The sequence below is a fragment of the Pogoniulus pusillus genome, chromosome 11 (assembly GCF_015220805.1).
Source record: "Pogoniulus pusillus isolate bPogPus1 chromosome 11, bPogPus1.pri, whole genome shotgun sequence".
In the NCBI taxonomy this organism is placed as follows: domain Eukaryota; kingdom Metazoa; phylum Chordata; class Aves; order Piciformes; family Lybiidae; genus Pogoniulus; species Pogoniulus pusillus.
This window is the reverse complement of record NC_087274.1, coordinates 19,810,404-19,838,152: the sequence shown is the minus strand read 5'-3', so window position 1 is coordinate 19,838,152 and position 27,749 is coordinate 19,810,404. Positions and strand designations below refer to the sequence as shown.

Below are 27,749 nucleotides of genomic sequence, written 5' to 3'. Positions count from 1 at the left end.
GGTGCCACAGTATGTGTGTACTGAATGTAGAAGTGCACCAGTCCAGAATGTTTTTCTGGGTGAATGGTTACCTGCAAATGCACTTTACATTTCAGTAGCATGGTATAAGGAAGAAAGCAGCTGAAACCTGCTACTATGAAATGTTCCTCTTCAAAGTTTTTTATTTTCATGTAGGAGGCTTGTTAGAAGATCAAAATAACTCTAAAAATACTTATAAATGCTACCCAGAAATGTTGTAAAGAATATTACAGTGCAAAACCAGTCACTTTCTGACGTTAATAATCCCTTGAGAAACATCAATTCTCAAGCATTCAGCACTGATTTAAAAAACAAACAAACAAACAAACAAGCTTACTTTGTTGTTGCTTAAGAACTGGGAATCCAGATCTTTTCCTTGTTTTACACCTCCCTCCACAGTTACAGGTGGAAAAACAAAGAATGGTATTTGCTCTATACTATACGCTTCCTTAAGACTGTAGACTGTAACTGGAACAACAGCAAGCAAATGGAATCAGCAGACATTCAGTGTCTGATGAAACCTTGAGAACTGAAACTTTTAAAATATCTCACTATCTCCTGCACTCTTTAACCTTGCTATTCTCTTAACATTATCATTTCCTTTATTTTAATCTCAGTCTAGTAAACTTCAATCATTTTATGTGCATTCTATAGATTACAGATGATCATTTCTCTTGCTCATTATCATCAGCCATTAGATCACAGATCTAACTGATCCAGAAGTAAAACCTTTCTTATGCCATCAGTGGCATGTACTTTTTACCTTCTCTGTTTGTTTTGCTCTGCTGTAGGTGAGACTCTGAAGCTTGCTTCATTTTGCTATATCAACCTCTCTGCTGCTATAGTTGTGCATTAGCTTAATGTGCTATGCTGTTGTATTACAATGTAAAAAGTCTCTTGTCTCTTCTGTCTTTGTCACTGCAAGCTGCTAATCTGAATGAAGTGGAAAAAGGTCAGTTGTCTTTTAAGCCTATTTTCACTTTAGTTTCTCACTTTCCTTTCCTTAAAGATGCATGGATTTCAGTTCTTACAAATGATCAAATAAATCGTATATAGACGTAATATAGAAAGCTCACTGCAAATCCTCAAATTAGGCACTTGGCTCTTGCTATGAATACATGTCAAAAGAATGTTGTTGACGATGCAGATGGGCATGCAGGAGTACTTTAATACTACCTTCACTGTCTTTTTTCCAGAGGTATTAAAAATTTCTGCAGCCACTTATAGGTTTAACAAAACAAGTTTACATGGTCATCTTCTGAAATCTTTATTCTCATCGCCTTAAAGCCATATCTTGGTTCTCTTCTAATGTATTCTGTTTTATAGCACTGTTTATTTTCTTTGTGAGCCTATGGTACTAGAAAATATGCTGGAGTACAAAGCAGCAATCTTCTTGCTCATTATTTATGTGGCCTTTTTTTGCTGTCAATATCTAAAGAAACTGAAATGAACATATTAATCTGAGGGTATGGTACAGAAAAGGTAATAGTGGAGAGATTTAAGACACTAATGGGGTGTTTTGATTTTTACATATTTGTTAAGTTTCTACCTATCACCTTTTCTGTACAATCTGATCATCTGTACAATATGAGAGCTAACATAAGCAGTGATGGCATGTTTCTGAAGTTACATGTATATAGTTTTAAAAGCAAATGAATAACTTCATAGTGTATTTGCCATTAACTTGATAAAAATATTGTGCAGTATAGAAAGCAGTATAATTGTTAATAATAACAATATATTAATTATCCATGAAATAACGTGTTGAGCAAAGCAGCAATTATACCATCTATGGTGATTAATTTAGACTTCCGATGAATAATTCTTACAACTTCAACTCAGAGCCTAAATTCTGTGACAGCAATGATATTTTCCAATAGTTCCTACATCCTATTGGGTATGTGAGTCACAATTAATTAAACAGAGACCTCCAGTCAAAGACTCAAATAACAATACCTAATTGGTAAAGCATAAATACCGCAGAAGTTGACTCAGTATATACAGCAATGAAACCCAGAAGCTGAATTGGACATAAATGTACAAATATAAAATCCTGGTATTCTAGCAGTCACCAGTAAGTCCATAATTTCTTATTTTAGCTTTGAAACAGCAAATAAGTCTTCCAGCAAAAACCTGATTTTGATAATTAAAATTGATCATTCTTTTGCATTCTACCTCTAGTTTTTATTCTAATAGCATAATAAACTTTGCTGATACATTAGTGATTTTAAGCTTGTTTCTTTACTAAGATTTCCTGTAACTAGGGATGTGCTATTATATGGAGAAGCCCACGTCCATCTCTGTTAGAGCTCTTCTCTTCATTCAGAAATAGAGTGGCTGCCATTGCTTTAGTTGACTATATATTGGATTCACTCCCCAATTATTCAAAATAAGAATTATGTAAATCCTTTTTCACATCATTGCACTTTTGCTCATTATTTGTTGCACTATGTGTCTTTTTATTATGGAAAATGCAGAGTTAAGGGTCTGTTAAGCCACAAGAAAAGAAAGCGTAGAGTGACCTTATCACCGTGATCCTATATTTAAAGGGTGGAGAGAGGTGGACACTATCAAAAGGAGTGACATGGAAATCACAGTGAAGTTGCTCCTGTGGAGATTCTGATTGGCACAAAAGGATTTTTTTCCACAATGAGGACAGTCAGCCATTGGAACAATCTCCCAAAGGCATTGGACAAGGGGCTATGGGTGGAAGCTGAGGCATAGGAAGTTCATTTAAACATGAGGAGGATTTTTTTCACTGCGAGGGTAACAGAACACTGGAACAGGCTGCCCAGGGGTGTTGTGGAGTCTCCCTCTCTGGAGATATTCAAAACCTGCCTGGATGTGTTCCTGTGTAATCTGGTATAGGTGATCCTGCTCTGGCAGGGGGGTTAGACTAGATGATCTTTTGAGGTCCCTTTCAGCCCCTGACATTCTGTGGTTCTATGATCTTTTAAGATTCAGCTGGTCAGGGTGCTGAGCCATCTTGTCTAGACTGTGCTTTTGCCAAGAAAGGTTGGATGAGATCATTCTTTAGGTCCCCTTCAGCTTGGGATTCTCACGTAAAAGGGAGTTAACACACAGAAGAAATATGAACTGGTTGTGAATCTAGCAAACATAACTTTGGTTAGCTAATCAAGGATTACACTCATCTGATCATCAGTATTTGATAGCAATGCCTGCCTGTTCAAATCTGAGTCATCTTCAATCATCTAGCTGCAAAATCTCAGTAAATATTCCAGTCTTGACCTGGGAGGGTTGTGTTCATTTGAACTGTGCTGACCACACAGAGTTCCACTGGTTGCCAGAGTCTAGACTCCCTGGATTAATTAATCAAGAGGTCTTACAAAAACAGTTACTGCTGATTCTAATTAAACTTTGGAAGCTTTTCATAGGATTTCTGACACTTTATCCATGGCTTATTTTTAAATGACCTGGTCTGTTACTTATTTTCTTGCATATAGAAATGTTCCTGTCTTTCAAAAACATAATTACAGAACCAAGCTCTTCAAAAGCCTCAGTTACAATATTGTTAGATGAATAAGAGTATGTACGCACACATTGGTGTCAAACTCCCTTATATTGGGACATTTGTTTCACAACCACTTCCATTATTTTGAAGTGTGTTTTTTAAAGTGTTGTGCTGTGTTACCCAAATCAGAGAAAGCCAAGGAGCCTAACTTGAAAAATCTGGCACTTCCTTCAATGACTGTTTTACTTCCATCACTATAATTTCCTTTTAAAACAAAATAACTTTCTCCTTTTCACCTTGTCTCAGGTAATTCTGAATAACACAGTGGTTATTTAGTGCACTAAAAGAAATGTTGTTTTACCAGGAAACTATCCTTCATAGTTTTACTTCCTTTTCTATTACATTTTTGCAAAAATTCTCTTTTGATGATTGCAATCATCCATTCAGAATACAAGTCTGTTAACAGTACCAATGAAAACTTGGGTTATTTTTGTTTGTTCTTCTAATATTCAGAAATTCAGTTTGCAATGTACATAATTTGGATTCCATCTTGGGGTTTTTTTGTTGTTCTTTTTACTGACCCTGTGTGCCAGTTTGTCATGAATGCTACTCTTTCTTTACAATAAGGACTGTACATCACACAAAACTGATTTTTTTGTTCCTAGGATTTTTCAGAGTGTTATTTCACTTCCATGGGCTATCATGTTTACCATGTCCTTCCTTGATTCCTGTTTCCTTCCCTAGACTACTTGCTAACAGACTATTTAGCTGAACTCCAGTAATGCAATTCTGACTTACTTCACAGTACATACAATCTGCTAATGCAGAAGCTTTCCGTCCTTTTATGCTGTTACAACACAAAAAGTCCTGTCATTTAAAGATAAGTGTGCTTTTGAATCATTGTCTCTTCTTTTCTTGGTCTGTACACTTTTGTACAAAGTATTCAGATCAAAGTCTGACCATAATCTCAAAAATTGATGTTCACAAGCCATTTGGCTGCAGCGTTTGGCCTGGTAGCCTAACAATATTTGAAAAGAACATTTTTCAAAACTCTAAGCTTGTTGTAACCTTAAACTTCCAACACTCAGTCTCTATTCAGTATTCACAGCTATGACTTGGGGGTTAAGACTTATCAAGTGCCCCTGAGATTTTCACACAATGGCTCAGCCTTCAGCATAGTTCAGAGGATATTAGGACAATCAACCAATGACCATTAAAATGCAGTGTAGTCTAAGTCATCATGTGTTTTACAAGTACCTGCAGGGAGGTGGGGGGGATAATTAAAAAATGGACAGGCTTAGACACTACTCAATAAATCTGCCACACAAGAGATTCCAGAGGTCTGTGCCAATAATAATCTAAGCCATGGCCCAATTACTATCCTATAGCAAAATCAATACCAGTTCAGTAAAGTTGACGGCAGTGAAGAGATTTACTTATTCCTATTATTCCAGTTTTAATTTGCCTTTTCCTAGGTATTTTGGTTTTTTTCCACTTAATCTTTACTATGAATCTATAGAGAGAGAGCAAACCTTTGGCCCTGCCTGAAAGATAGGCTCAATGTGTCACCTTCAGAAAGTCTCTGATATACTGTTAGAATTAATAATCTTGGAAATGTTTAGAGATGTTTTTACTCGAGTCCTAGAAATACTGAACAGCTACAATTTTATTAGTTGTTATTGAAGTGTCATACATTTTGCAGTTCTGCATGTCATTTAATTTAGAATAGATGCCATCATAAGATATTTGTAGGTGTGTGTATATATTTATGCATATATACACACATATGTAGGCACAGATATACATTTCTAAACCATAAGAATGTGTACAAATTAGGTTTAAGAACTGATTTTTGCTTATTCACTGTACATTCATAAAAATCTGGATTCTTTGTTCCCATTTTTATATATCTTAAATTTTGCTGACCCTTAAAAGTTATTTCAGCTATTACAACAAGTTCTGCAAATTGACTAGATGCTATCTGAAGAATTACTTCCTCTTATATATGTATTTGCTTTAACAAAGTCCTTTGAAAAGAGAAAAGGTTCTGGTTTTTGTTTACTATATGCTGGGATGCAAAGAATCTCTGGTATTTCAAGATTCTTTGTGCACTGACCTAGTCATAACAGTTACACATTTCCAGATTAGTAAGTCCATTGAGAGCTTGATGAGGCTTTGAGGGTAGAATTAAAATCCTTTGTGTTAGTCATCTTCAGTGGCCTCCATTTGATCTTCATTCAGTTTCCTACATATGTTGACTAAGTCACATTGTTATTGACAGTTTTCCTGAGGACTGTTAAGTGGCCTCTGCTCGAAGGCCATTTTCTTGTGTTAACTTTATTTGATTTTGTAAGGAAAATGCATTACTTGCAAATTGGTAATTTACTATGAATGTACTTTTTACTTATTTTTTTAAATCTTTGTGTAGAACCATTCTGGATCTTTTGGATGGCTGCAAAGTACTTGTCTATCTGGTTTTTGTCTTTTCCTCTCATTTTTGAAGACTTAGAGGTCTAATATCTTACCACACTTACCACACTTTGGGCTCTGGTTCAGCTTTGTGTTTTTCCCTCTCCTTGCTTTAATGTAGACAGTTCCTCAACTCTTATTTAAAAAAAAAAATACAGTGAGATCCTCTGGAGGATCTTACCCTAAGAAAACCAAATTGACCTTTAACCACCTGCTATTGTTTTAATTTGTTATGATGTCTACTTCTGAAATTCACCAAAGAAGCGCAAGCAAGAAGACAGCTTGTGTGTGGTGTTAGGTACTTGGCAAGGAGTAGTGTACAATGTCAGAATCCTTACTGCTTAATGACAGTAGTAGCTGATGAACTGATAGATATACACACACATGTATGCGTAATGTGGAAGGTATCTTCATTTGTGTACTCTCTTCAAAGATATCTTCATTCATGTACTCTGTGCAAAGTCTCCATTACAGTGTTGCTATCCTAATCCTTTCTCCCTTCTTCCAATCTACGTGTTCCTGATTGTCTCTTCTTTCCCTATTCATTTTGGGGTTGTCCTCATCCTCAGTGCTGTGTTAACAGTTACAGGAAAGAGGCAAAGCCATTTTATGTTTTAATCTCAGATTGCTCTCCAGCAGATACTTCAGCTCACTACACTGCAGGCCACTCAGATGAGCAATACTGAAGGATACCAAATCCTGTGCCTCTTTGAAGGAAAGTTCAGCCTGAGCAGTGAAAGGATCTGCTAAGCAGCCCACAGCTAACTTGTGCTCATTTCTTCCTAATTTTGGTCTACAGTTCTACTTCTCTCTGCTCAGTAGCTCATATTTTATTACTTGACATATGTCAAGGGGCAACCCTACTATTTCCATAGCTTTAGGGCCTGATAGACCTGTAAGTCTCTGAATTCAGCAGGCATAGGCTTTATACCTGTTGATTACAAATAAAGTCTTCATATTGATGCTGGATAGCAGATCTATCTCACATACCAATGATAGTTAGTCAGGGAACAAGACATTGTTGATCTTTTTACACACCTGTGTTTCCTTGTCGTAGAGTTGCACCTAAAATCATATTTTGTCATTAAAACATTGCATAGATTGTACAGTTTTAGAGCCAAATCTTGTAGCAGCAAGAAAGGGCAAACATTTGGCACAGGTATTTATTTTCTTTAAAAAAAAAAACATGGCAGGTAATTGTGTTACATTAACAAATGCAAAAAAATTGGAGAGTCACATTGAAGAAAAAGTAGAAAGTGTTTTTTATTATTACTTTATGTTGAGGTAATTTGAATTATACTGACATACAGTGATAGTAACTTTTTTCAGGTAATAGATTACTTATAGTGCAAATTTGGCTATTTCTGTGTGTAATGTGCTTAGAAATAAGTAAGACAAAAGCATATTGATGGCTGACTTGCTCTAGTGAGAAAAGATTCAATCAGTCTTTAGTTTTACAGCCAATCTAGATTAAATATTCTAAATATTTTTCTAAACCAAACTATCATTTGTCTCCATGGATAGATGATTGACATTGAACTGTATCTTTTCTAAAGGAGCTATCAGAAAGGTTATTGCTTATTGTTGTTATTTAGTAGTATTTATTATAAAATTAATATTTAGCATTGTGAAATACGCAATTCTCAGTGATAACAATAAAAGTTGTAGCAGTTACTTTTAAGATAGAGACAGCTGTTTTCAGCTCCCTGATATGTTCACTGAATTGACAGCATAAATTATATTTCAGGTGAGCTCTGTGAGGAGAAACTAGATTTCTGTGCTCAAAACCTGAACCCTTGCCAGCATGACTCAAAGTGTATCTTGACACCTAAAGGATACAAGTAAGTCTAAAATATTGTCACAGTCCAACTGAATTTAAATTTCTATTCTTTTTGTCCTACTTGACTTCTTTTCCTTCTAGTGGAAGCAAGTTCTAGTCTCAAAATATAGTTACAGTTATTTTCAAGCATTTTAGCAGAAGAAGCCATTATTATTGTGCAGATCTACATTATTATATTAAATATAGTTTACATAATTTTGCTGATCCTTTCTGGTTCTAATCCCAATCAGATTCTAAGTAGGAACACATGGCAGAGCAGCTATTCTATGTGACAGTCTATACAAAAACCTTTCAGTAGTTTGGACAGTAGGAAAATAATTGCATTTAATTGAAGTGGAATAATTACTCTGCTTTCTGAGAAGTAATTGTGAAAAAGATTATTAAAAAAGCACACTGGAAGGTATAAAGAAATCCATCCCCAGGAAACAAATTTTTAATTACACTATGTCTTTATCATAATTAATTTAGTATGCACAATTTAAAGTGTTTTAAATAGGCTTTAGATTAATAAAAACAGGAAACCTGCAGCTTTCAATTGTTGTAATAAGCACCTGTTTCATGCACAGAATGATCTTGTGTTAAAATCAGATTATTATCATTCCTATTACTTACAAATTAACATTTTATTTAAAATACAGAAAAACAGTCAAATAGCTAAATATTCAAATTAGCATGAAACTAAACTGACTGGGCATTAGCTGGAAAATAGAAAATGTGTTGGTTTTCACTTATTGTGTGTTACATTTGTTTTCTTCTTGCCACTTTGATAAGCCTTGTTTAGCATCTTATATGTTACTACCTAGATTGATAACCTTCCATGTTACTCTCTGAGATTTTAAACCAGAAAAGAGCATATGCAGGAACTTCAAGAATGTATCTCACTGTCAGCTTTTTAATATAATTTTTTCACTTATTTTATATGTTGTTGAATAAAAATTGAGATGTATCTGATTGAAGAACTTAATTTAGAGTTACACAGCTATTTAAAATCACTCTTGCCACTTTAGAGCAAATTGTAGGTACTCACAGAAAGAACACCAAGTAGGGAACCACAAGATTTGGTGAAATTGATTATATATCTTTCAATTTTAAATCAAAATTAATTCATGTGAATGCATGAATTTGTAATATTTCCCATTCATTTTTCACAGAATTCTGCACACTCAGTCGAATGTATGAGAACTCTCTAGAAGAAAAGCCAGTAGTATTAACAATGAGAATTGCATAGGGGAAAAAAAAAACCAACAAAACAAACAAAAGCCATTACATGCTGTCTTGAGGATATGCTGTTTCTAGTTCAGTGGGGCCTTACAGCAGGCAGAGAATATATTTTGAGACTTCTGTTAGTTCACTAACCGTGAAGCTATTTATAGTAAATCAGGCTGGTGGAACTCCAAGGGGAAAAAAATTGTGTGTAACCTCTATACTGTATAAATGGATCATTACTCTATTCATAGCTGTTCAGATGACAAAGAAAATATCCATCAGTATAATACAAGCCTTGGATTATTTGTCTCATTTTCAGCAACTAAGCGTATTGATTTTTTTTTTCCTAGCGTTCACTGCCGCTTGCAACATCCTGTAACATTCTGCATTACTCATATGTTCCAAAAACTGTCAGAATGATTCATGAGGGCTCTCTAGATTGAAACCACAATTCTTCAATGTAATGGCAGATGAATAAGCATGTGTAACTAGCAAACCTGCACTCATTACATATGTAGATTCCCCATGCAGTAACCTGATTAAGCTACATAATCTTTACAGGCAGTGTCAGAGTAATGAATGTTTTCTCTTTAATTTTAAACCATTCAGTAGTTCCTTAACTTTGTCGTGAGCACGCTGTCTTGGTAAAGACACTGCTCTATGCCACTTCTTTTCTATTTCACAGATGTGATTGCACACCTGGATATGTAGGTGAGCATTGTGATATTGACTTTGATGATTGCCAGGACAACAAATGTAAAAACGGAGCGCAGTGCACTGATGCAGTTAATGGATACACGTGTATTTGCCCAGAAGGATACAGGTGAGAAAGTCTGCAGACAATACAAATATGTATGTTTTCTATCAAAGTTGGTTTTATTTTCAAATATTAATGTGTTTGTTTTTATTTAGTGGCTTGTTTTGTGAGTTTTCACCACCAATGGTTCTACCTCGCACCAGCCCCTGTGATAATTATGAATGCCAAAATGGAGCCCAGTGCATCATAAAAGAAAATGAACCAATCTGTCAGTGCTTATCAGGCTACCAGGGTGAGAAATGTGAAAAGCTGATCAGTATAAACTTTGTCAACAAAGAATCCTATCTACAAATCCCTTCAGCTAAGATACGTCCCCAAACCAATATCACTTTACAGGTAAGATTGTTTGTGTTGTAGATTATGATCTGGAAAAGTGTGTAAATGACTTTTATAGGAGTGGAAAAATAGTCTTAAGTTGTCACCGGTTCACTTAAAGAGCTTTACACAATTTGAGCTAAAAATCTAGTCACTGAATAACTCTATATTCATATCAAAGTAGATGCGCTTATTTATAGGGAGAGAGAGAATTCTGTCAGGTCAGCTTTCAAGGAACAATTTTACAGTGAATAGATTATGGCAGTACAATTCAGAGATTCACTCAGTACAGTATTTTGATTTAATATTTATTTGTAGTTCTTTCTAAATGTTTCTTTCTTTTAACTAGATTGCCACCGATGAAGACAGTGGAATCCTGCTCTACAAAGGCGATAAAGACCACATAGCAGTAGAGCTGTACCGGGGTAGAGTGAGGGTCAGTTATGACACAGGATCTTATCCAGCCTCTGCTATTTACAGGTGAATCCAGATGAAAAAAAAAATTCCAAACAAAATAAAACATATATCAAGGCCACATTTTTTTAGTAGGTGGTTAAAAGAACTATATGCAAAGAACATCTGATTGAAGGTTACCAGCCTACTGCCAAAAGATGTGATTTGGCCTAGGAAAGAACTGTAATGCAGATATGGCAGAAAGATAATATGGTATTTGATGCATTAAAACTGAGTAAAAGTTAACTTTCAGTAGAATATTTATACATTTGTGTAAAGCTCACATGTGGAAGTGGAGTTTTGTCCATGAGGGTACTGCCAAGTAATTTCCTAGAGTGCAGGGGAAAGCACAGAACTACATTGCATGAGCAGAAATGAAACAAAAGTTTCTCTTCTCTTTTGTGTTAGTCATATATGACAGTTCTCCCTGGCAATGGAATAGAAAGCTGAAAACTTGATTTTGAAAAAGAGGCACTACTCTTCAAAAGCAAATGCTTTTGCTTCCAAAGTCAGGACCCTGACTAACTTGTTAGGATTTTTTTAAAGTCAAATTTCTCTTGTGTTCCAAAAATTATCACCTGAGTGTCCAGGGAAGCTTTATATAACTGATCAATAATTTACAGATAGATGTTGCAAACATGATCAAAAAGACAACAAGCTTAAGTTTATATAGCAGGGAAACCGTGCTAACCTTTGATAGGTAATAACAGCAAAGGAATTGTGATTTTAGTAGATTACTAAAAGCATTCCACAGGAAAAAATATATTCCTATAAAATACAATATAAAGTTGTTTAGTAAAAACATAGCTTTTTACAATAAGCATCCTTAAATTGCTTTTATCTTCTAGTGCAATGTCTATTCCATGAAATGGCTTCACTTGTGTGAATAGAATGCATATTTTAATTGTATACGTTTTCTTATGTTAAAAATAGGATTTGATTTTACAGGACATTGAAGTATTTAATGCAAATCTCAAACTGCATGAGACATTCACTTTCCTCAATTACTACAATTCAAAATAAGATCTGAAGAAGCCAAACAAAGTGTTTAGATTCACAATGCTTAAAAACAATGTGGTTTAAGAACTATTTGATAACAGGGTAAATAGTCTTCAAACTGAGAGAGGGAGTTGCTTACAGTGAGAAGAGCTGAAAGGAAACTAGAAAACTGAGAAGCTTGTCATTAAGGAAGTGAAGATTCATGGACAGCACAGGAAAAAGAATAAAACAAGTCTTAGTCCACTGAACAATGATGAGATGCCTGAAACAGATGTCAAGAAACAGCCCATAGAGAGATTCAGTTAGAAGTTCTATAATATAAATGGCAGGCAAGAAACGGTGTGTTGAAAAGGAGTCAAATGGGAGCTGTAAAGCCTACAGAGGTGCTTGCAGTAGCCACAAAACAAAGTTACAAACAGATGATTTAATCATGATTAATATGGGGAATCAACAATAACTGCAGTCTGGCTGTGTAGAGTGAAAGAGAACTGCTTTACTGGTGGGAATTGACTGCAGAAAGAGCCATCATCCCAAAAGCACTCATCAGTCAATCTGAGTAACGACATAAGATGATGGCAATGCCAAGACCAATAAAGGAAATTAATTCATAGGACATGGTTATTTGGAAAAAGCTGGTCCACGTGGGTTTTGTTCTGACTGGACATCCTTTTTTAAGTGTTAAATGTCTTTTACAGAAAGCCCCTAACAACCTTTACCTTCTGTAAACTAGTTTTCATCATATATTTATTGCAAATATGGGAATATTTCTTCCAAAAAGCATTATTCCTCTGCAGAGTTCCAGAAGCTTTAAATCAGTTTTTCTTACAGCTTTTCATTAGGATCTATGCATTCAGCTCTCACTTCTCCAATGGGAAATGGGCTAGAAGTAATGTAAGTGCATTGGCAGGAAATACTGCACAGATAAGCCTGGTGTTTATTTCTTCTTTAATTTAAACCACCCTCACCTAGGAGGGCTCCTCTTTCTGCCATAAATCTTTACCAGTAAAACAGTTTAAACTAGAAGCTTTTAATAATCATTCTTAACAGAGACACATTACCTTTACACATTATATTTTATATATCCCTGGAATGACCTTTTGCTGTAAAAATGCACATTCTCTCTACTCTCATCCTTGTAAATGCTATTGTATAAAAGGTTGATAAGCTGTACAATCTGTTTTCTTGGGATAAGAAAATTGTAGTAGGATATCATGGTTACTTAAGTCAAGAAGTCATATGCATTTTGACTTCGTAGCACATTTTTTTTCCTGGATTCATTGAAATGTGTTAAATTAATCCTGGCACTTTTCTTATCGCTTGATCACAGCAAGCAAACCTCTTAATACCTTGAATAGACTTTATGCTTTAGGAATGATAAACCCTGACCTTTTCCTTCCCCCCATAGAACTTTGCAGTCCCCCCTCCTGCCACTCTTAAAAAGTGTTTATTCTGCCAGTGTCTTCTCTGTTGTGTGTTTGCACTCTCAAATAGAGCTCACAGGATCACAGGATATTGGGGTTGGGAGGGACCCAAGGAGATCATCGAGTCCAACTGCCCTGCTAGAGCAGGACAATACTATCTAACACAGATCACAGAGGAACACATCCAGGCTGGCCTTGAAAATCTCCAGAGAAGGAGACTCCACGACCTCTCTGGAAAGCCTATTCCAGTGCTCTGTGACCCTTACAATAAAGAAGTTCCCCCTTGTGTTGAGGCAGAACCTCTTCTGCTGTGACTTACACCCATTGCTCCTTGTTCTGTCGCAGGGAGCAAGTGAGCAGAGCCTGTCCCCCTGCTCCTGGCCAGCCTTCAGATACTTATCAACATTTATCAAATCCCCTCGAAGTCTTCTTTTCTCCAGGCTAAAAAGCCCCAGGTCCCTCAGCCTCTCCTCATAAGCCATGCCCTCCTGTCCCCTAATCATCCTCGTAGCCCTCCACGGGACCCTCTCCAGCAGCTGAGTTTATGTAAATCTTGCATGCCACTGTGCCAATCTTTCAGCTATATCAAATTGAGCCTGCCTGCATAGATAAGGCTAGGAATAAATAGCTAAGAAGCCGGTTAATGTGTCACAGTTGTAAATTACCATGTGAGCGCTCCTGACCTGTTCCAGGACAAAAGCAATTAGGCTAATTAAAACATTGCTAAGGATGTTATAAGGTAATTTGCTTGATTTTTGCCTTGAGATTTAGGAAGCTAATCCCTTTCAGCTATACTACTTTCCTAATGAAAAGAGCTAACTGTATGACTGCTTAGTCCATCTCAGGCTATCATAGAATTGGTTTGTTTAAATAACTTTTTTCAAAGGCTTAAGCTTACTGATTTGATGGTGCTCTGAAGCAAATAAAGGCTCTCATGGGAATGGTTAGAATGTCTGGTTTCTGGACTACAGCTTATTGTATGACTGCATGGAAGTTAAGACATTCAGCTCTTAATTCCTGAGTGGAAAATGGGTTAGAAGTAAGATAAGTCCAATGATATATTCAGTCCCAGAACAGAGTAATAATATTTTTCCTCTCTGATGTACTTTGTGTTCAAGTAGTTACCCTGCACTTAAACACTAAAACTAAAAGTGTAGGCAATGTTTCTTGTACTTATTAATGTGTAGACTTGTCCTTCTTTGTATCTTATTAGTAAGCAGAAGGAAATAGGATTCTTTGGGGGGGGGGGGAGAAAAATTAAAATGCAGTATTCAGTGTAGTAGCCAGAAGCTGATCACAAGGCAATAACCATGCCTAACATAGACTGCAAATTACTTAACTGCTCGTGTCAGTGCAGCTGTCTCTGCCAATGATATAATTTTTGTCTGGCAGGACTAAGGTTAAATGCAGTTCCATACTCCATGAAATGGCAGGCTGATATCACTGGAGTCTGCTGAGACCTTCACACAATATGTAAATCCAGTACTACTCAACATATAGGATATATGCACACATGCATCTTTCCTATACCCCTTTTTCCATATTGGAAGGCCACAGTAAAGTCTTCCCTGAGCCTTCTTTTCTCCAGGCTGAACCATCCCAACTCTTTCAGCCTTTCTTCACAGAAGAGGTGTTCCAGCCCTATGATCATTGGTGCAGAAAAGCTGAAATCTTTTGTGCTCAATTTCCAGACCAGTAAAAGTATTTAAACTGTGGTTTTAGTATATCATATGTATTTAAAAAAATCATTATTTGATGAGAAGATGAATAACTGAACCAAAAAGGGCTAATTTATTTACAATGCATACTATTAGTAGAATGGTAGTGAAGAGGTGTTAGCTTTTAAGTATGTCCTTGCTTAAAATCTAATTTTCAGGAGACCACTCCTGAAGAAGTTCTGTTTTGAAGCTATCTTAACTTTTAAAGGGGAAGAAGAACAAAAAAAAACATTCTAACCATGCCAACAACAGATTAAAATGAGTATTAATGTTTATTTTTCAGTGTGGAGACTATTAATGATGGCAATTTCCACATTGTGGAGCTACTAGCTGTGGATCAGATTCTGTCTTTATCTATTGATGGAGGAAGCCCCAAGACAATTACCAATTTGTCCAAGCAATCCACTCTGAATTTTGATTCCCCACTGTATGTAGGAGGTAAGAGGATCTTGCTGCTTCTTACTAATGGGATCATAGCTAATTTACTTGGGTGACATGAATTAAAAATTACGTGGCAAGAGACTCAATTCATTGAAATAACATCTTAAGAGAAAACTTCAGCAGTTAGTCTCAACAGTTCCAGCTTGCACCTGTGGCTCAGGTTGCACCTGTAGCTTTTATATCAAAAAAAGGTATTTGCTGCCTACTGTAAAATTCTGTCATGTTCTACGGTTTTATGGTTCTTTGTTGTAGTGAAGGAACCTGTTTATAGCTTTTTATCGTACTTAAGAACTGTGTTTAATGTTGTTTAGCTACCTGAAGATTCAGTAATGACTCTTTAGAAAGCGTAAAATGGTCACATTCTATTTCAGTCATGTTCTATATTTACACTTCACTGGGCAGGTATCTGCAGTTCCTTCTATTCATGTTCTTCACATCCAGGCTCCAAGCTGACAAATATTTCCACTGTCACAGAAAATGTTGGTCCAAAACAGAATGAAAACCAAATGACAAAGTAAAGACAAAAAGCCCCAAGCCATTAAGTTGTTGTTCATCCCTTATTTTGATTGGGTTTATGTTTATTTATGAACTATAAAATTCTTGAGAGTTAAGCTTTCACTCTTTTAACTTTATATTACCCATCTTTTTGACATTCATTCATTTTTTCTTCCTTTTCCAACTCTACCTAGAATTTTTAAAGAATTTTATCACACATTTCCATCAGTTAACGATTCAAATTCTCACTAGGATTTTATGCAGTATTTTTATCTTTGCCAAAGTCTTAGTTTGACACCTATACCATCATGTAGCTTACACTTACTCTTATCACCTTTCTGCTAAAATGGCATTTCTGGTGAGAATCACCTCAGCTGGCAGGATGAAATTCAGACTTGACAGCAAGCCCTCGTAGGGCGCACACTCGCTCTCTCTTTCTCTCTCTCTCTCATTTTTTTTACTAAGTTATTTTTGGATCACAATATTTGGGTTGGTTTGGAAGGGATAACTTACTTTTTTTTTTACAGAAAGTGGACCAATCAATTTATACCATTCTTTTATTTTGACTCTTTCCCAACTATATGGCTCTCTTGTGTGGTCAAAATACACACACAAGAGACTGTTCAGTCTTTCTATAACAGATTTCAGTAAATCACACTGAAAGTCCATGGGTTTTTTGGTTTTTTTTTTTTTTTTTTTTTTTTGTAAAAAGTCTTAAGGGACAATCTGTTTCTTTTCAAAAACTCTTCATCAGGATCCCAGACTTCACTGTTACTTCATATACTTTTTCAGAAATTAGAGCATATTTCACTAGTTGAAAGTAGCATCTTGTTTCACAGGAGTCTGTATTTCTGAGACAGGTAGGGAGTCAGCTGCTTCTCATTTGTGCCTGCTCTGTTCTACTGGCTTCTCAACCAAGATACAGGTTTTGACAGTATTAGTGTATGACTCTTATCTAGTCGGGGTCTGCCTCCTTAAGCAGTAATTTGCTAACTGCCCTGTAGTCAAGTGCAATGACCAAAAAGCTTAGAGGGAGATGGGAACTGCCTTTTTACCTTTCTGAAAATAGAGCCAAAATATTTGTTTACATTGTGTATATGATAGCTCTTTCTTCAAGAACCTTTGTCTAAAAAATTATCTAAGAACCATTTCTGAAGAATATGAGCAGCTTTAGCACTTGCTGAATTGCTAAAGGAAGCAAAAAAGAGTGTTTAGGCTAAAAGCCTATGTGTAAGCTTGCACCATGTTTCCAAACATCTTCTCTATTAAGAGATTATAGACCAAAAATTATCTGAATCACATGTGATGTACCTCATATTATTTGGTGTCATACATGCCTATATGTTTCCAGCAATCATATCTCAATTTCCTGATGCACACATAACACCTATCTTAACATCACACTGCTGGGCTTAGTTTTATGCAGCTTTTATTTTCACAATGGATAGATTCACTACATCTGTTCTGCTATTGGATACTTCAAGTTGTATGCCTAAATATTTGCTGAATGTTGCTTTCAAGGGAGACATCACTGTGAAGAGGCCTCGATGACTCTACCTTTTGCCTGGATTTTGAGGATATGGCAAATAGTTTTCAGGAAATGGAAACTAATTGTTTGCATTGTTGTTTGCAGTCTGAGTAATAAAATAGTCCCAAGCATATTTAACTGAACTGCTAAGATCAAAGCAGATTGGGCTCTTCAGCTGTATGGATGCATTGTTGTTCATTTCTATAATCACCGAAGCTTAGCATAAATGAAATTATAATAGCCTCTGAACGAAAGGCAAAACATTAGGTTGGATAGCACTTCTGCACTGTTCTTAACTGTTCAGAGTAACCATGTGAAACTGTTACAACTCTCAGTTTACATGGCTAAGGAGCAACTATGCAGAACATTACCTAGTGGTTGTTACCTAAGTACCAGAATGAAAATTGCTGTTATTATTCCCTTGGAATAAACCTGTGCAGCTAAAAAGCATCCTTATTTGCAGGTGAACAGATCCTTCTCTAATGCTCAGTACCCTTTGATTTTCTTTACTAATTAGTCTCAGGAGATATTTAAGCATTTGTGTATTCATTATCTGAATGTAATATCTCAAGGACTAACCAATATAGGCCAATATGTTTGTAATAAATTAAAAACAAACAAAGAAAAATAACAGGGTGTAGAAGAAAATGTTTTGGAGTAATATTCCTTCTAAATTAGTCTTAAATATCTAACTGATCACAACAGGATAACTGCATCACATACACCTACAGGTCTAACAACACATGGAACAAATATAGACTGCAGTAGAGGAATTATTCTGAAAATGCTCACTATCTGGGGCATTTGCAGTGTCTAGAAATGTCTACACAGAATATTTTGATGTTGAATTTTTCTTATCACTGACTATGTTTGCTTTAAACTGCAGTGACCAACTATGAGTGGCTTTGTTGTTCTGTTTTTGAGGCCTAGAAACCCTTCTTTTGTAAGTGACAGAACATCATCTTGGTGAGCTTTTCTAAGAATTTTCAGCAGCAGAATTTTACATTTGAAATGTGTTTTCCAGCTCCAAATTGATGTGCTGGTCCTACTAAATTCTTCTGCATTTGAATATTGTAGCAAACAAAAGAACTCAAACAAGTACTTAACTGTACTAGGTCACAATCAGGCCTGTGTCTGAACCTTTCCACAATTAGGAGCCTCCTTTATGAAGTCCTATATACACTTTATTTTTCTTGATCCTAGAGACATACAGGTGTGGAGCTAGTTTACATGCATGCTTGACAGTCAGGGCAGTTTCAAAATATTAGGTCATTGCTCAAAGTTGTGAGATGAAGGTCTAAGAATAATTAGCCAGAAATACTTCTTTTTGAAAAGAGATAAAATGGTACAAAAACTCTATCAAAGATTGCTCTGATTATTTGCTATTATTAATTTCCTAGGCATGCCTGTGAAAAACAACATAGCGGCTTTACGCCAGTCGCCAGGACAGAATGGCACCAGCTTCCACGGTTGCATCCGTAACCTCTATATCAACAGTGAACTCCAGGACTTCAGAAATGTGCCACTGCAAGTGGGAATTCTGCCAGGTTGTGAGCCTTGTCACAAGAAAGTTTGTGTGCATGGCACGTGCCATGCTACCAGCCAGTCTGGCTTTTCCTGTGAGTGCGAAGGAGGATGGACTGGACCTCTCTGTGATCAACAAACTAATGACCCCTGTCTTGGAAATAAGTATGTCCTGCATCAAGACAGAACAGTACTATAATATGCTCATGTCTCTTGTTATGTTTTGTGTTTGGGCTTTTTTTTTTTGTGCTTTTTTTTTTTTCATTAAAGTTCACACTTTTTTCCAGTAAAAAACATTACCCTGGGCATTTAAACTGAAGGCAGGGTCCAGATTACAAACTTGCCATAAATTCAATGAGAAGTGTCCCCAGTTTAGGGGAACACACATCTCAGTGAAGTTGTGCCTAAAGCCTAGGAAGTGCTCTTACATACTTCTGCATGGGCTTCTTCTGTAAAGAGGTACACTGATGCAAGAGTAACTTGACATGAAAGTCATTTGGAAGGAATTGCAAATGGAGAAGGGGAAAAAAATCCATTTGCTTATTTATAATTTTATACTATGAGGAAATGCTATTGTTTCCTAATGTTTTTTAACATTTGATACAATAGATATATTTGGTATTGTTATATTTTCTCATTACCCACAGATTTTAGCAGAAAAATACCTTTCTACCTTTATGGTAAACTTCTGTTGAAGTCTTTGTGACCTGATATGACTAGAACACTATAGATTGGATGTTTTATGTATGTTTATAGCGATGGTCATATATACATGTATTTATATGTGATGAGAGCATTGATGTCTATGCATATTCACATTTAAATTTACTACAGAGATTCAATTTTTTTGTTCATGGTCTCCCAGCACAAGAAGATCAGAAACTTCAGAAGTTCAGAGTTCTACAGAATTTATTGGTTGTGGGCAACAAGATGTCATTCTGTTTGCCCTTACCACTGTCCATATTTTTTTATTGTAAAGAAACCCTCTTAACTCTTGAAATTATTTGGTCTGCTTCAGCAGCGTATAGTGCTGTGAGAAAAAGACAAGCCAAACTGTTTTTACTTGAGTGAAGGGAGTATTTGTTGTTCTTTAGTTTTTAAGGATTTTGATTCTGTATTTCTTAATTAATCTCAAAGTCTCTTCTATGGAATTTTGTCCATCTAATGCAGTGTAATGTTCCACTTAATCTGAGAAAGAGGCTTGCATCAGTAAAGTAGAGGACCTTTTAGAGTTCCCTACATACCATAAAAAGGCTTAAGGCTTAGATAGATTTTACCTAATCTAAGTGCTTGACTAGGAGCATAGTGACCCAGGTGTGCTCTATAAAGTCTGTAAAGAAATAAATACATTTCCAGAGAACAAACTAGACTTCAAGTAGTCTGACTGAGTTTATGGCAATTATATATTGAACTTGAGTGCCTGACATGGGTACCTAAAATTAGATAAAATGAACCTGTGCCCAAGAGTTTTCATTTAGCTTGATGTTCCTTTTGATGCCATCTCAAGATGAAGTGTAGGGCTTCAAAGAACAGGTGGAAGCATAAGTATAGGAGCTGGCATTAGCTAAGATTTAATCATATTTTAAGTCAAGCAGAACTTTACCAAAGATCCTGACACAGCTTTGATATCTATAGTAGCCTGTATAGAATATGACATGATGTCTGTGTCACCTGAGTAGTTTGTAGATCAGATGTCCTCCGAGTGGTAATTTTGTGAATGGTGAACAGATCAAACACTGAACATAATGAAAACTAAACAAAAGCTATTTGTCTTATGATACTGCCTGAGCCTTCAATTTTTAGTTCCTTGATCTAACAGTCCTGGTCTATCAGACTTGAACCACAGGAACAATTTGGAAATTTTAGGGAATATGGTTGCTGCAGAAGTACAGACTCTAATATAACAAGGAAGTCAAAGGTGCTTAAGCTATTGGTCAAGTTTCATATTTGTAGTGTTTAATCCCAAAATGAAGGCTCTGTGCTCATACATTTTATTACCATGCTACTGGCAGTTGACAATGCAGACTGACATATTTGAAAGAAGAGCTTTAAAATGGTCACTGCTTGGGTCAGAAAAAAATTCAGCTGGGAAGTCCCTGACCTGTCTTTGTGCTGGAAGCTCCATACTTCATAAGTGACTTTATGGTTGTCTTTAAATGCTACAAAGACCAGAATCTCAGATGAGTACCTTTTTTCTCCACTTATATTCTACTAGGTGACATTTGGGTTTGGTTTTGCTATGTTCTTCTCAAAAGCACGCTGAACATTTAGGCAGGTAGAAAATGTTGGTATTAATAAATGTGGGCTGTAAAAGTTTTCCATAACACATCTACAGTGGCTCTTTTCTGGTGAGAGAGTTGTGTACAGCAGCTTGGTTTGTGTAAACCTGCGTACCAATTATAAACCACTTCACTGCATCTCACTGAAAAAGTCCATTAGAAACAAAAGCAATTTCTTCTGACTACGGTCCAAAGTATTTGTAGTTAATGTTGCTTAGCCTGAACTTTGATGAATAATTTATTTCTATTCTCTTGGGCTTGTTTCCCCTGTAGATGTGTGCATGGTACCTGCTTGCCAATCAATGCATTTTCATACAGTTGTAAATGCCTGCAGGGACATGGGGGAGTCCTCTGTGATGAAGAGGAAATGCTGTTTAACCCCTGCCAGTCCATCAGGTGTAAACATGGCAAATGCAGGCTTTCAGGACTTGGGAAAGCATATTGCGAATGCAGCAGCGGATACACGGGGGACAGCTGTGACAAAGGTAACAAAACTACAATGAAATCATATGGTTTTGTCTTGCTCTTAGAAAAGAGGGGTTTTTATTAAAACATGAACAGCCAAAGACATTTCCAACCTTCTTTTTTTTTTCCCACAATACACGCATTTGGGTTTTGTGTTTTGTTTTTGTTTTGGTGGGGTTTTTTTATATCATACAAATTTATCTCAGTGAGAGAAAAATCAAACTTTTCCCATGAATTTGTTTGCATTTTTTTGGAGGATTTTTTTCATCAAATGTTTTGCTGTGAAAACATTTCTCTTTTTTGCCTTTATTCAGAAATACATTTTTAATATATTTCACTATTACCTTTTACCTGCTGTATCTTTCTGTATTGTTTCTCTGCCTTCTGCAACTGAGAAGCCAAATCCAATGATTCTGCTCCTAGTTTTATCACAAACTCTACTTTTGACCTCTCAGCTTCAACTGATTTATCACAGCGAATTATGCAGGTGAGATGGATGAAAACAGGATGACTTTTCCCCCTACCTTTTTCTTTTTCCTTTGTCTATCAAAGCTCCCCCTCTTCCCCTCTTTCCCTTAACCCAGCTGGCATTTATTTTGCATTGTACATAGATGTGAGTAGAATAAAAGACTATGGTTGTAGAACTTTTAACAGATGTCTCATTTTTAGCTGGTTTTATACCTCAGTAATTTATGAAGTTAGTGGAATGTAACTTGTATTAAATAACAGTTTGAATAATATTAAACTCCAGGTCTAATAAATTAAATTGCATGTGCTCTGAAACATTTCCCTACGGTAAACAGAACCAGCTGCAAGCAATGTAGGAACAGAAGATGTGTATTTTTATAAAAGAGGAAAAGATTTAAGCTTCCAATTTTCTTGTCACTCCAATAGCTTTGTATTTATGGTTTACATATACATAATGTAAGCTTAACTCAAAATAGAAGATGTAGGAAATTAAACTCAAAGTTAATCAAAATTATCTTTGGTAGACGTGCTGGTTGCCAGCAAGCCAAACTCAAAATTGTCAATACCAACTGCAATTAGAAACACAGCCTCTTCCTTAGCAATGTCAACCATGCTTTGACCTGTGTCTATGTCTTATTTCACATGTTGTTGTCTGCAGAAATCTCTTGTCGAGGGGAACGAATCCGAGATTACTACCAAAAGCAGCAAGGGTACGCTGCGTGTCAGACGACCAAGAAGGTATCGAGACTAGAATGTAGAGGAGGATGTTCAGCCGGGCAGTGCTGTGGGCCACTGAGGAGCAAGAGACGGAAATACTCTTTTGAATGCACTGACGGGTCGTCATTTGTGGACGAGGTTGAAAAAGTGGTGAAGTGTGGCTGTGCAAATTGTCCCTCCTAAGTGTCCCTGTCACACTTGTCTTTTGAAAATGTTGTACACTTATTGACTGTGTCGGACTAATTAATACTTCATAGTGGAAATATTTGAAATATATTGTAAAATACAGAACAGACTTATTTTTATTATAAGAATAAAAGACCTTTTCTTCATTTGAGAAAAAAAAATGAAAAAAAAAAAGATTCAAGTGCTTGAACTGAGACTTCTCATAATCCAAGAGGAGCTTTGAAGAGAGGAAAAAAAAAAAAAAAGACCTGGTAAGATTACAAGAGATGGGAAACTTTTAACTGCTTTTAACATGGATTCTTCTTTATAACATGCTGAAGATACACTGACACTATACACATGTGACTTTCAACTTTTAACAGCTCAGAAATGAAACACTGACCAGAACATGAGGCTTGTTTTTTCACTTTTGTGTATTTTATTATCTTGACAGACCATACCAATCTCTTATGTATGGATGAGGCAGCGTTATGAGTGAAAAAAAAAAAGAATCAGGTTATACAGAAATAACAATTGTAAGAAATACATTTTATCTTTGGGAATTACTGAGCATCTTGCAAAGATGGGGTCCCATTAAATGGATGGGAAATGGGAGATACAAGAATATACTATAATCCTGAAAATCTCCTGATGATGTATACTTTTATGTCAGCATGTTAGCAAAAGAAGCATAAAAAAAAATGTTTATCTGCCCTTTTCCAGTATTATTTTTTTTTTTTTTGTAATATAAATGTTTGGGGGGGATGATAAAAATAGATTATTGATGGATAAATTAGTAATAATATGGATTTCTGCTTCTATGAGTTCTAAACAACTCTATACAGTATTCGGTTTCATTAAGAAATATTTATTGTATCAAAGTACATTGTACTTAACCCTTTTAGGCCATCCCTTTTGACTGTTTTTCAATGCTTTAATATATATTAATTTATATTTGTCCCAGTATTTTTGTAATTTTTTTTAAAGGACTTAAAAATCAGGAGTTTTTGCAATAGAACTAACGTAGCATGTCGTCTTGGGGTAAATGTTTTCAGTCTGTTTTTTCTTCTCCCTCCCCTTCCCTTTTTCTTTTCCTTAGAACCTGACCACTTGGTGTCACTGAGTCTGAAAGTGATGACAATCTGCAGTTTTCACATACAGCAGATATTCAGGACACCTTCCAAGAACCTGTAATGTATGACAGAAATTGTCTTGACGCTAGGTAGAAATTGTAAAGAGGTTGATTTTTCCCCTATATACAGTACTTACAGAAAATGAGATGGCGTGTAGAGAATTACATTAGAAGGTAGACCTTTATAAATCAGTATTCCCATGGAACTCTTTCCCTTTTTTTATAAAAAAGTTTTTTAAAAAAAGGCTGTCCTATCGAGAACTGTGACTTTCCTCAAATAATAAAACTACTTTACTGCCCTAATGTTCCCCATGTTAACATGTTGCTGCTAAATTATAATGTAGAATCGGTAATCAATAGTGGGTTGTGTTCTTCTTTCAGTAAAACCCAGGGTACCCTGTAAAAATGCAGATGTTTTTCAATTTTATTTTATTATTTTTTTTACCAAACAAAAAAAAAGAAAAAAAAAAAAAGTTAGATGTACATGTGTAATGCAGTGTGCTTTGTCTTATTTGGACTGATATCAGTAATGCTACTGATGTTTGTAAATTAAACAGATATTTACTTCATTAACAGCTTTTTTTGTATTCTTCTGAGACCTTGTCTAACAGCCTTTAATTAAACATCTGTAGTTGCAAAGAATATTTGGTAAAAAAACCCAAAAAACCAGAATAAAATCCAACCCTAGATCTAGTGTATTCATTGCTGAAAACATGGAGAATGAATGAATTTGTGATTATCACACCTGCAGGCAGTGACATCCAAAAGAGTCGCTTCGTTACGAGCACAGCTGAACTCATACCAAAATTAACAACAGTTAGGAATAAAGTACAATGCATCAAAAGGTAAATTGAGGCTCTCTGAATATTTTAATGGTTATGGAGATGGAAATTTGGCAGTTGTTTTAGCAAGTAATGTGATTCTTCAGAGGGATTAATTTTCAGTAATCTTGGACTAAATATTTTAAATTCAGGCAGTTGGATGGGATGGTCCTTAAGCCAGGGTTCTTCTCTGTAATATAACTTTTACAGATAATTCTGTGATATAAATGCAGGATCTACTTAGACTCCTCTAGAATTTGCCTAAGAATCCAGTGAAACAGCCTTTGGCATTAGGCCTTCTTTGCAGTTTCTATGACTTCTAAATAATCTGTGAACAGGAGTGGCTTTGAGGAAGAAGAAACCATTTCTGAAACAACAGTACGTAGCATTCTTGAAGAAACAATTGTGTATGCAACAAAATCTTTGTAGCAAGTCTCTGGAGTTGGACTGCCTTCTGTCCTCATACTGACAAAGGAACTCTGCACTGGTATTCAAGCAATGCTAGCAGCTACTGGTGATCCTAAGGCCATTAGGACTGGGATCTATTTTTTGTTCCCTAAGCAGAACCAAAGAAAAACTTATGAATGACACAAACAAAAACCAAAACAACCAACTCCTCTGGATGAATATAAGGCACCTACAGCAAAAAGTGACTTAGCTGCCCTTAGAAACCTGAGCAGCCCTGTATTCTCACCACTGCAAATCCTTAAGCATCAACAAGGTGTGCTACTGAGCAGGACAAAAGATAGTTTTCTCAGTGGGATGGATCACCTTGACATCTTTCTCATGCCTAAATCGAGTTTCTTATGATACAACTATAACAGGATGCCTTGGACCTGTAACCTCCAAAAGGAAAATGAGGACCTGAGCTTTTGGGCACAGCTAATACAGTGGAGAATTTAGTTCAGTGCAGAACACTCCAGACACAGTTCTTCATCCAAGCCATAAATTATGCAGCTTTTAAGACAGTGCTCAGGGATTAGTTCCCTCTCCTAGGGTCTGCTGCCTGCTACAGGAACCACTCTCATGCAGTCTGCTTTTAATATACTGAATAAAATGCATAAGCAGCACTGGGTCTGAAGGATATCACTCAGTACAAATGACCAAGTTCCTCAGTTTGAGTTAACACTGCCTACAATTCAAATTCTTTTTTTTTTTAATTAGAAACCAAGAAAACTGAAACTTGCAGATTCCATCATTTTCTGCCAGCATTCTTTTAAGCCTTAAAAGCACATGAATACTGCTTAATTTGTACTGGCTTATGCACAGCTCCTCCTGTCATCACACAGAGGATAAAAATGTGCAAGAGCATGGAAAATAAGGCCATTCTTCTTGAATGAAACAGTATCAAGAGTCATTGCTTTTTTGTTTAGCATGCAAGTCAGTTCCGAACTCAGAACCAGATTCTGCAGCCTGTATTCATGTTTCTGGGGAAGATTGATATGTGAGTGATAGAAATATTGTTTTAAACAAACCAGCAGTGGGCTCTGAATAAGCTTTGGAAGATAGTTTATTTTCTAAGTTCTACTGAAATAAGATTTTTGTCTTGTATTCACAATATGTTTATTACCATATGAGGTACCATGAAACTTAATATTATAAGAATTGCTGCACAATGATGATGGTCTAAGTGCCAGGGTCAGTATATTTATGTTAAAAAGGCAGATGTCTGGAAAGGCCAAAATGCAGAGCTCTTGTTGATAACAAATCTGGCAGGCCTGTTGATCTGTAGTGTGCCTGCAGGGACAGTAGCAAAGGCAACAGAGAAAAAAGTGGATGTCACCATGTTACTTTAGATGAGATAAGTACTGATGAAGAGATGAGAGGGAAGAGTGGTATGCTTTGGAAAGGAGCTTGCTGTCGAGAAGAAAATGCCCAGAAGTTTTGGAAATGTGTCAAGAATGTTGGAGGCTGTTTGCATTGAAGCTCTGGAGTTTAAGAGCTTTATCTGTAATTGCTTGAAACCCATGTATTTCCAAGAAACCTCTGCAGTTCTGAAAAATGCACACTTGATCTTTCTATCTTGAGTTTACTCTATTGTTTGAGAGAAAATTTATCTTTTCAAAGCAATTCAAAATCCCATTTTTTGGTTCCTTCTCTTCTAGAGATGAGTGTTATTCCCACAGCAGCTCATTAGGCATGCAAGTGTCTGTGCTTCAGCTACCCCACCTTACAGAGATGGAGAGCCTGGCACACAATTTCAGTTCCCATGAAGTGCAATTCCCCAGCTGAGCCATTCAGAATTCTTGGCTTTTAGAAGAAATATTTATACACTAAGCTGGTATCTTCAAGCTATTTAAGATTCCTGGAGTGGAAATCAGAAAATCGTTGGTAGTTGTAGCTATCTAGGAGCTGTCAGGACTAAAGTAAAACTGAAGTGTTTTCCTGCATGCCTGGAGAGCCTACTGTTTTACTGTGTTCTTTATGCATTGTGTTCCTGGGAGAGCAGGAAGTTGCCGTGCTCATCCTTTCAGAAATGTCTGAGAGCAGAGGGATTTTATGTCCTTTAGCAAATAAATGGTCTAGGCTGGAAATCACAGGCCTCCTTGGCCTTCAGCCAGGTTAAACCGTGCATGTATACCTTAACATCAGCCATCATCTCGGACACCAACAGCTCTTGATGCTAAAGAAGTGAATAAATCTCGATCTGAGTTTAATAAAACACAGATGGGAAAAGCAAACCAAACAGGGAGTTAACAGCTCTATTCACTAGTCTCCTGGGCTCCATGTGATTCAATCAGAGTTGGAGGGTATGTTCCTGCTGCTGCTGTTCTGGCCAGTGTCCGTAGGGGTGGTGGCCAGCAAAGGAGAAGTATTCTGTCAGTGCTGCGTGTCGTTTGTCAAGCTGAGAAAAACCAGCCATCTCGCTGAACAGCAAGAGTTCTGGCTATCCACAGTCCCAGCAAATATGCTCCAGCACTACAGCGTGACACCCATGTTGCAGGAATTTCATTCAGCCATGGGAACAGACTTTATACCCACCTCC

General features: G+C 36.4%; 1 protein-coding gene across 3 annotated transcripts in view; it reads left to right on the top strand.

Annotated features, from left to right (window-relative positions):
• The window catches only part of SLIT2 (slit guidance ligand 2), a 220,604-nt gene extending 196,093 nt beyond the window's left edge, over nucleotides 1-24,511 (top strand). For 2 of the 3 annotated variants that reach the window (XM_064151341.1, XM_064151338.1), the window contains 8 exons: nucleotides 7,707-7,800; nucleotides 9,691-9,828; nucleotides 9,918-10,158; nucleotides 10,487-10,617; nucleotides 15,012-15,166; nucleotides 18,593-18,881; nucleotides 21,269-21,480; nucleotides 22,587-24,511. In XM_064151341.1, the coding sequence (XP_064007411.1) occupies nucleotides 7,707-7,800; nucleotides 9,691-9,828; nucleotides 9,918-10,158; nucleotides 10,487-10,617; nucleotides 15,012-15,166; nucleotides 18,593-18,881; nucleotides 21,269-21,480; nucleotides 22,587-22,828 (1,502 nt within the window). In that variant the 3' untranslated portion in view covers nucleotides 22,829-24,511. Of the gene's footprint in view, nucleotides 1-943; nucleotides 971-7,706; nucleotides 7,801-9,690; nucleotides 9,829-9,917; nucleotides 10,159-10,486; nucleotides 10,618-15,011; nucleotides 15,167-18,592; nucleotides 18,882-21,268; nucleotides 21,481-22,586 lie in introns of all 3 variants that reach the window. The other variant, XM_064151337.1, reaches the window with a different exon arrangement.
• The last annotated feature ends 3,238 nt before the right edge of the window (nucleotides 24,512-27,749 follow it).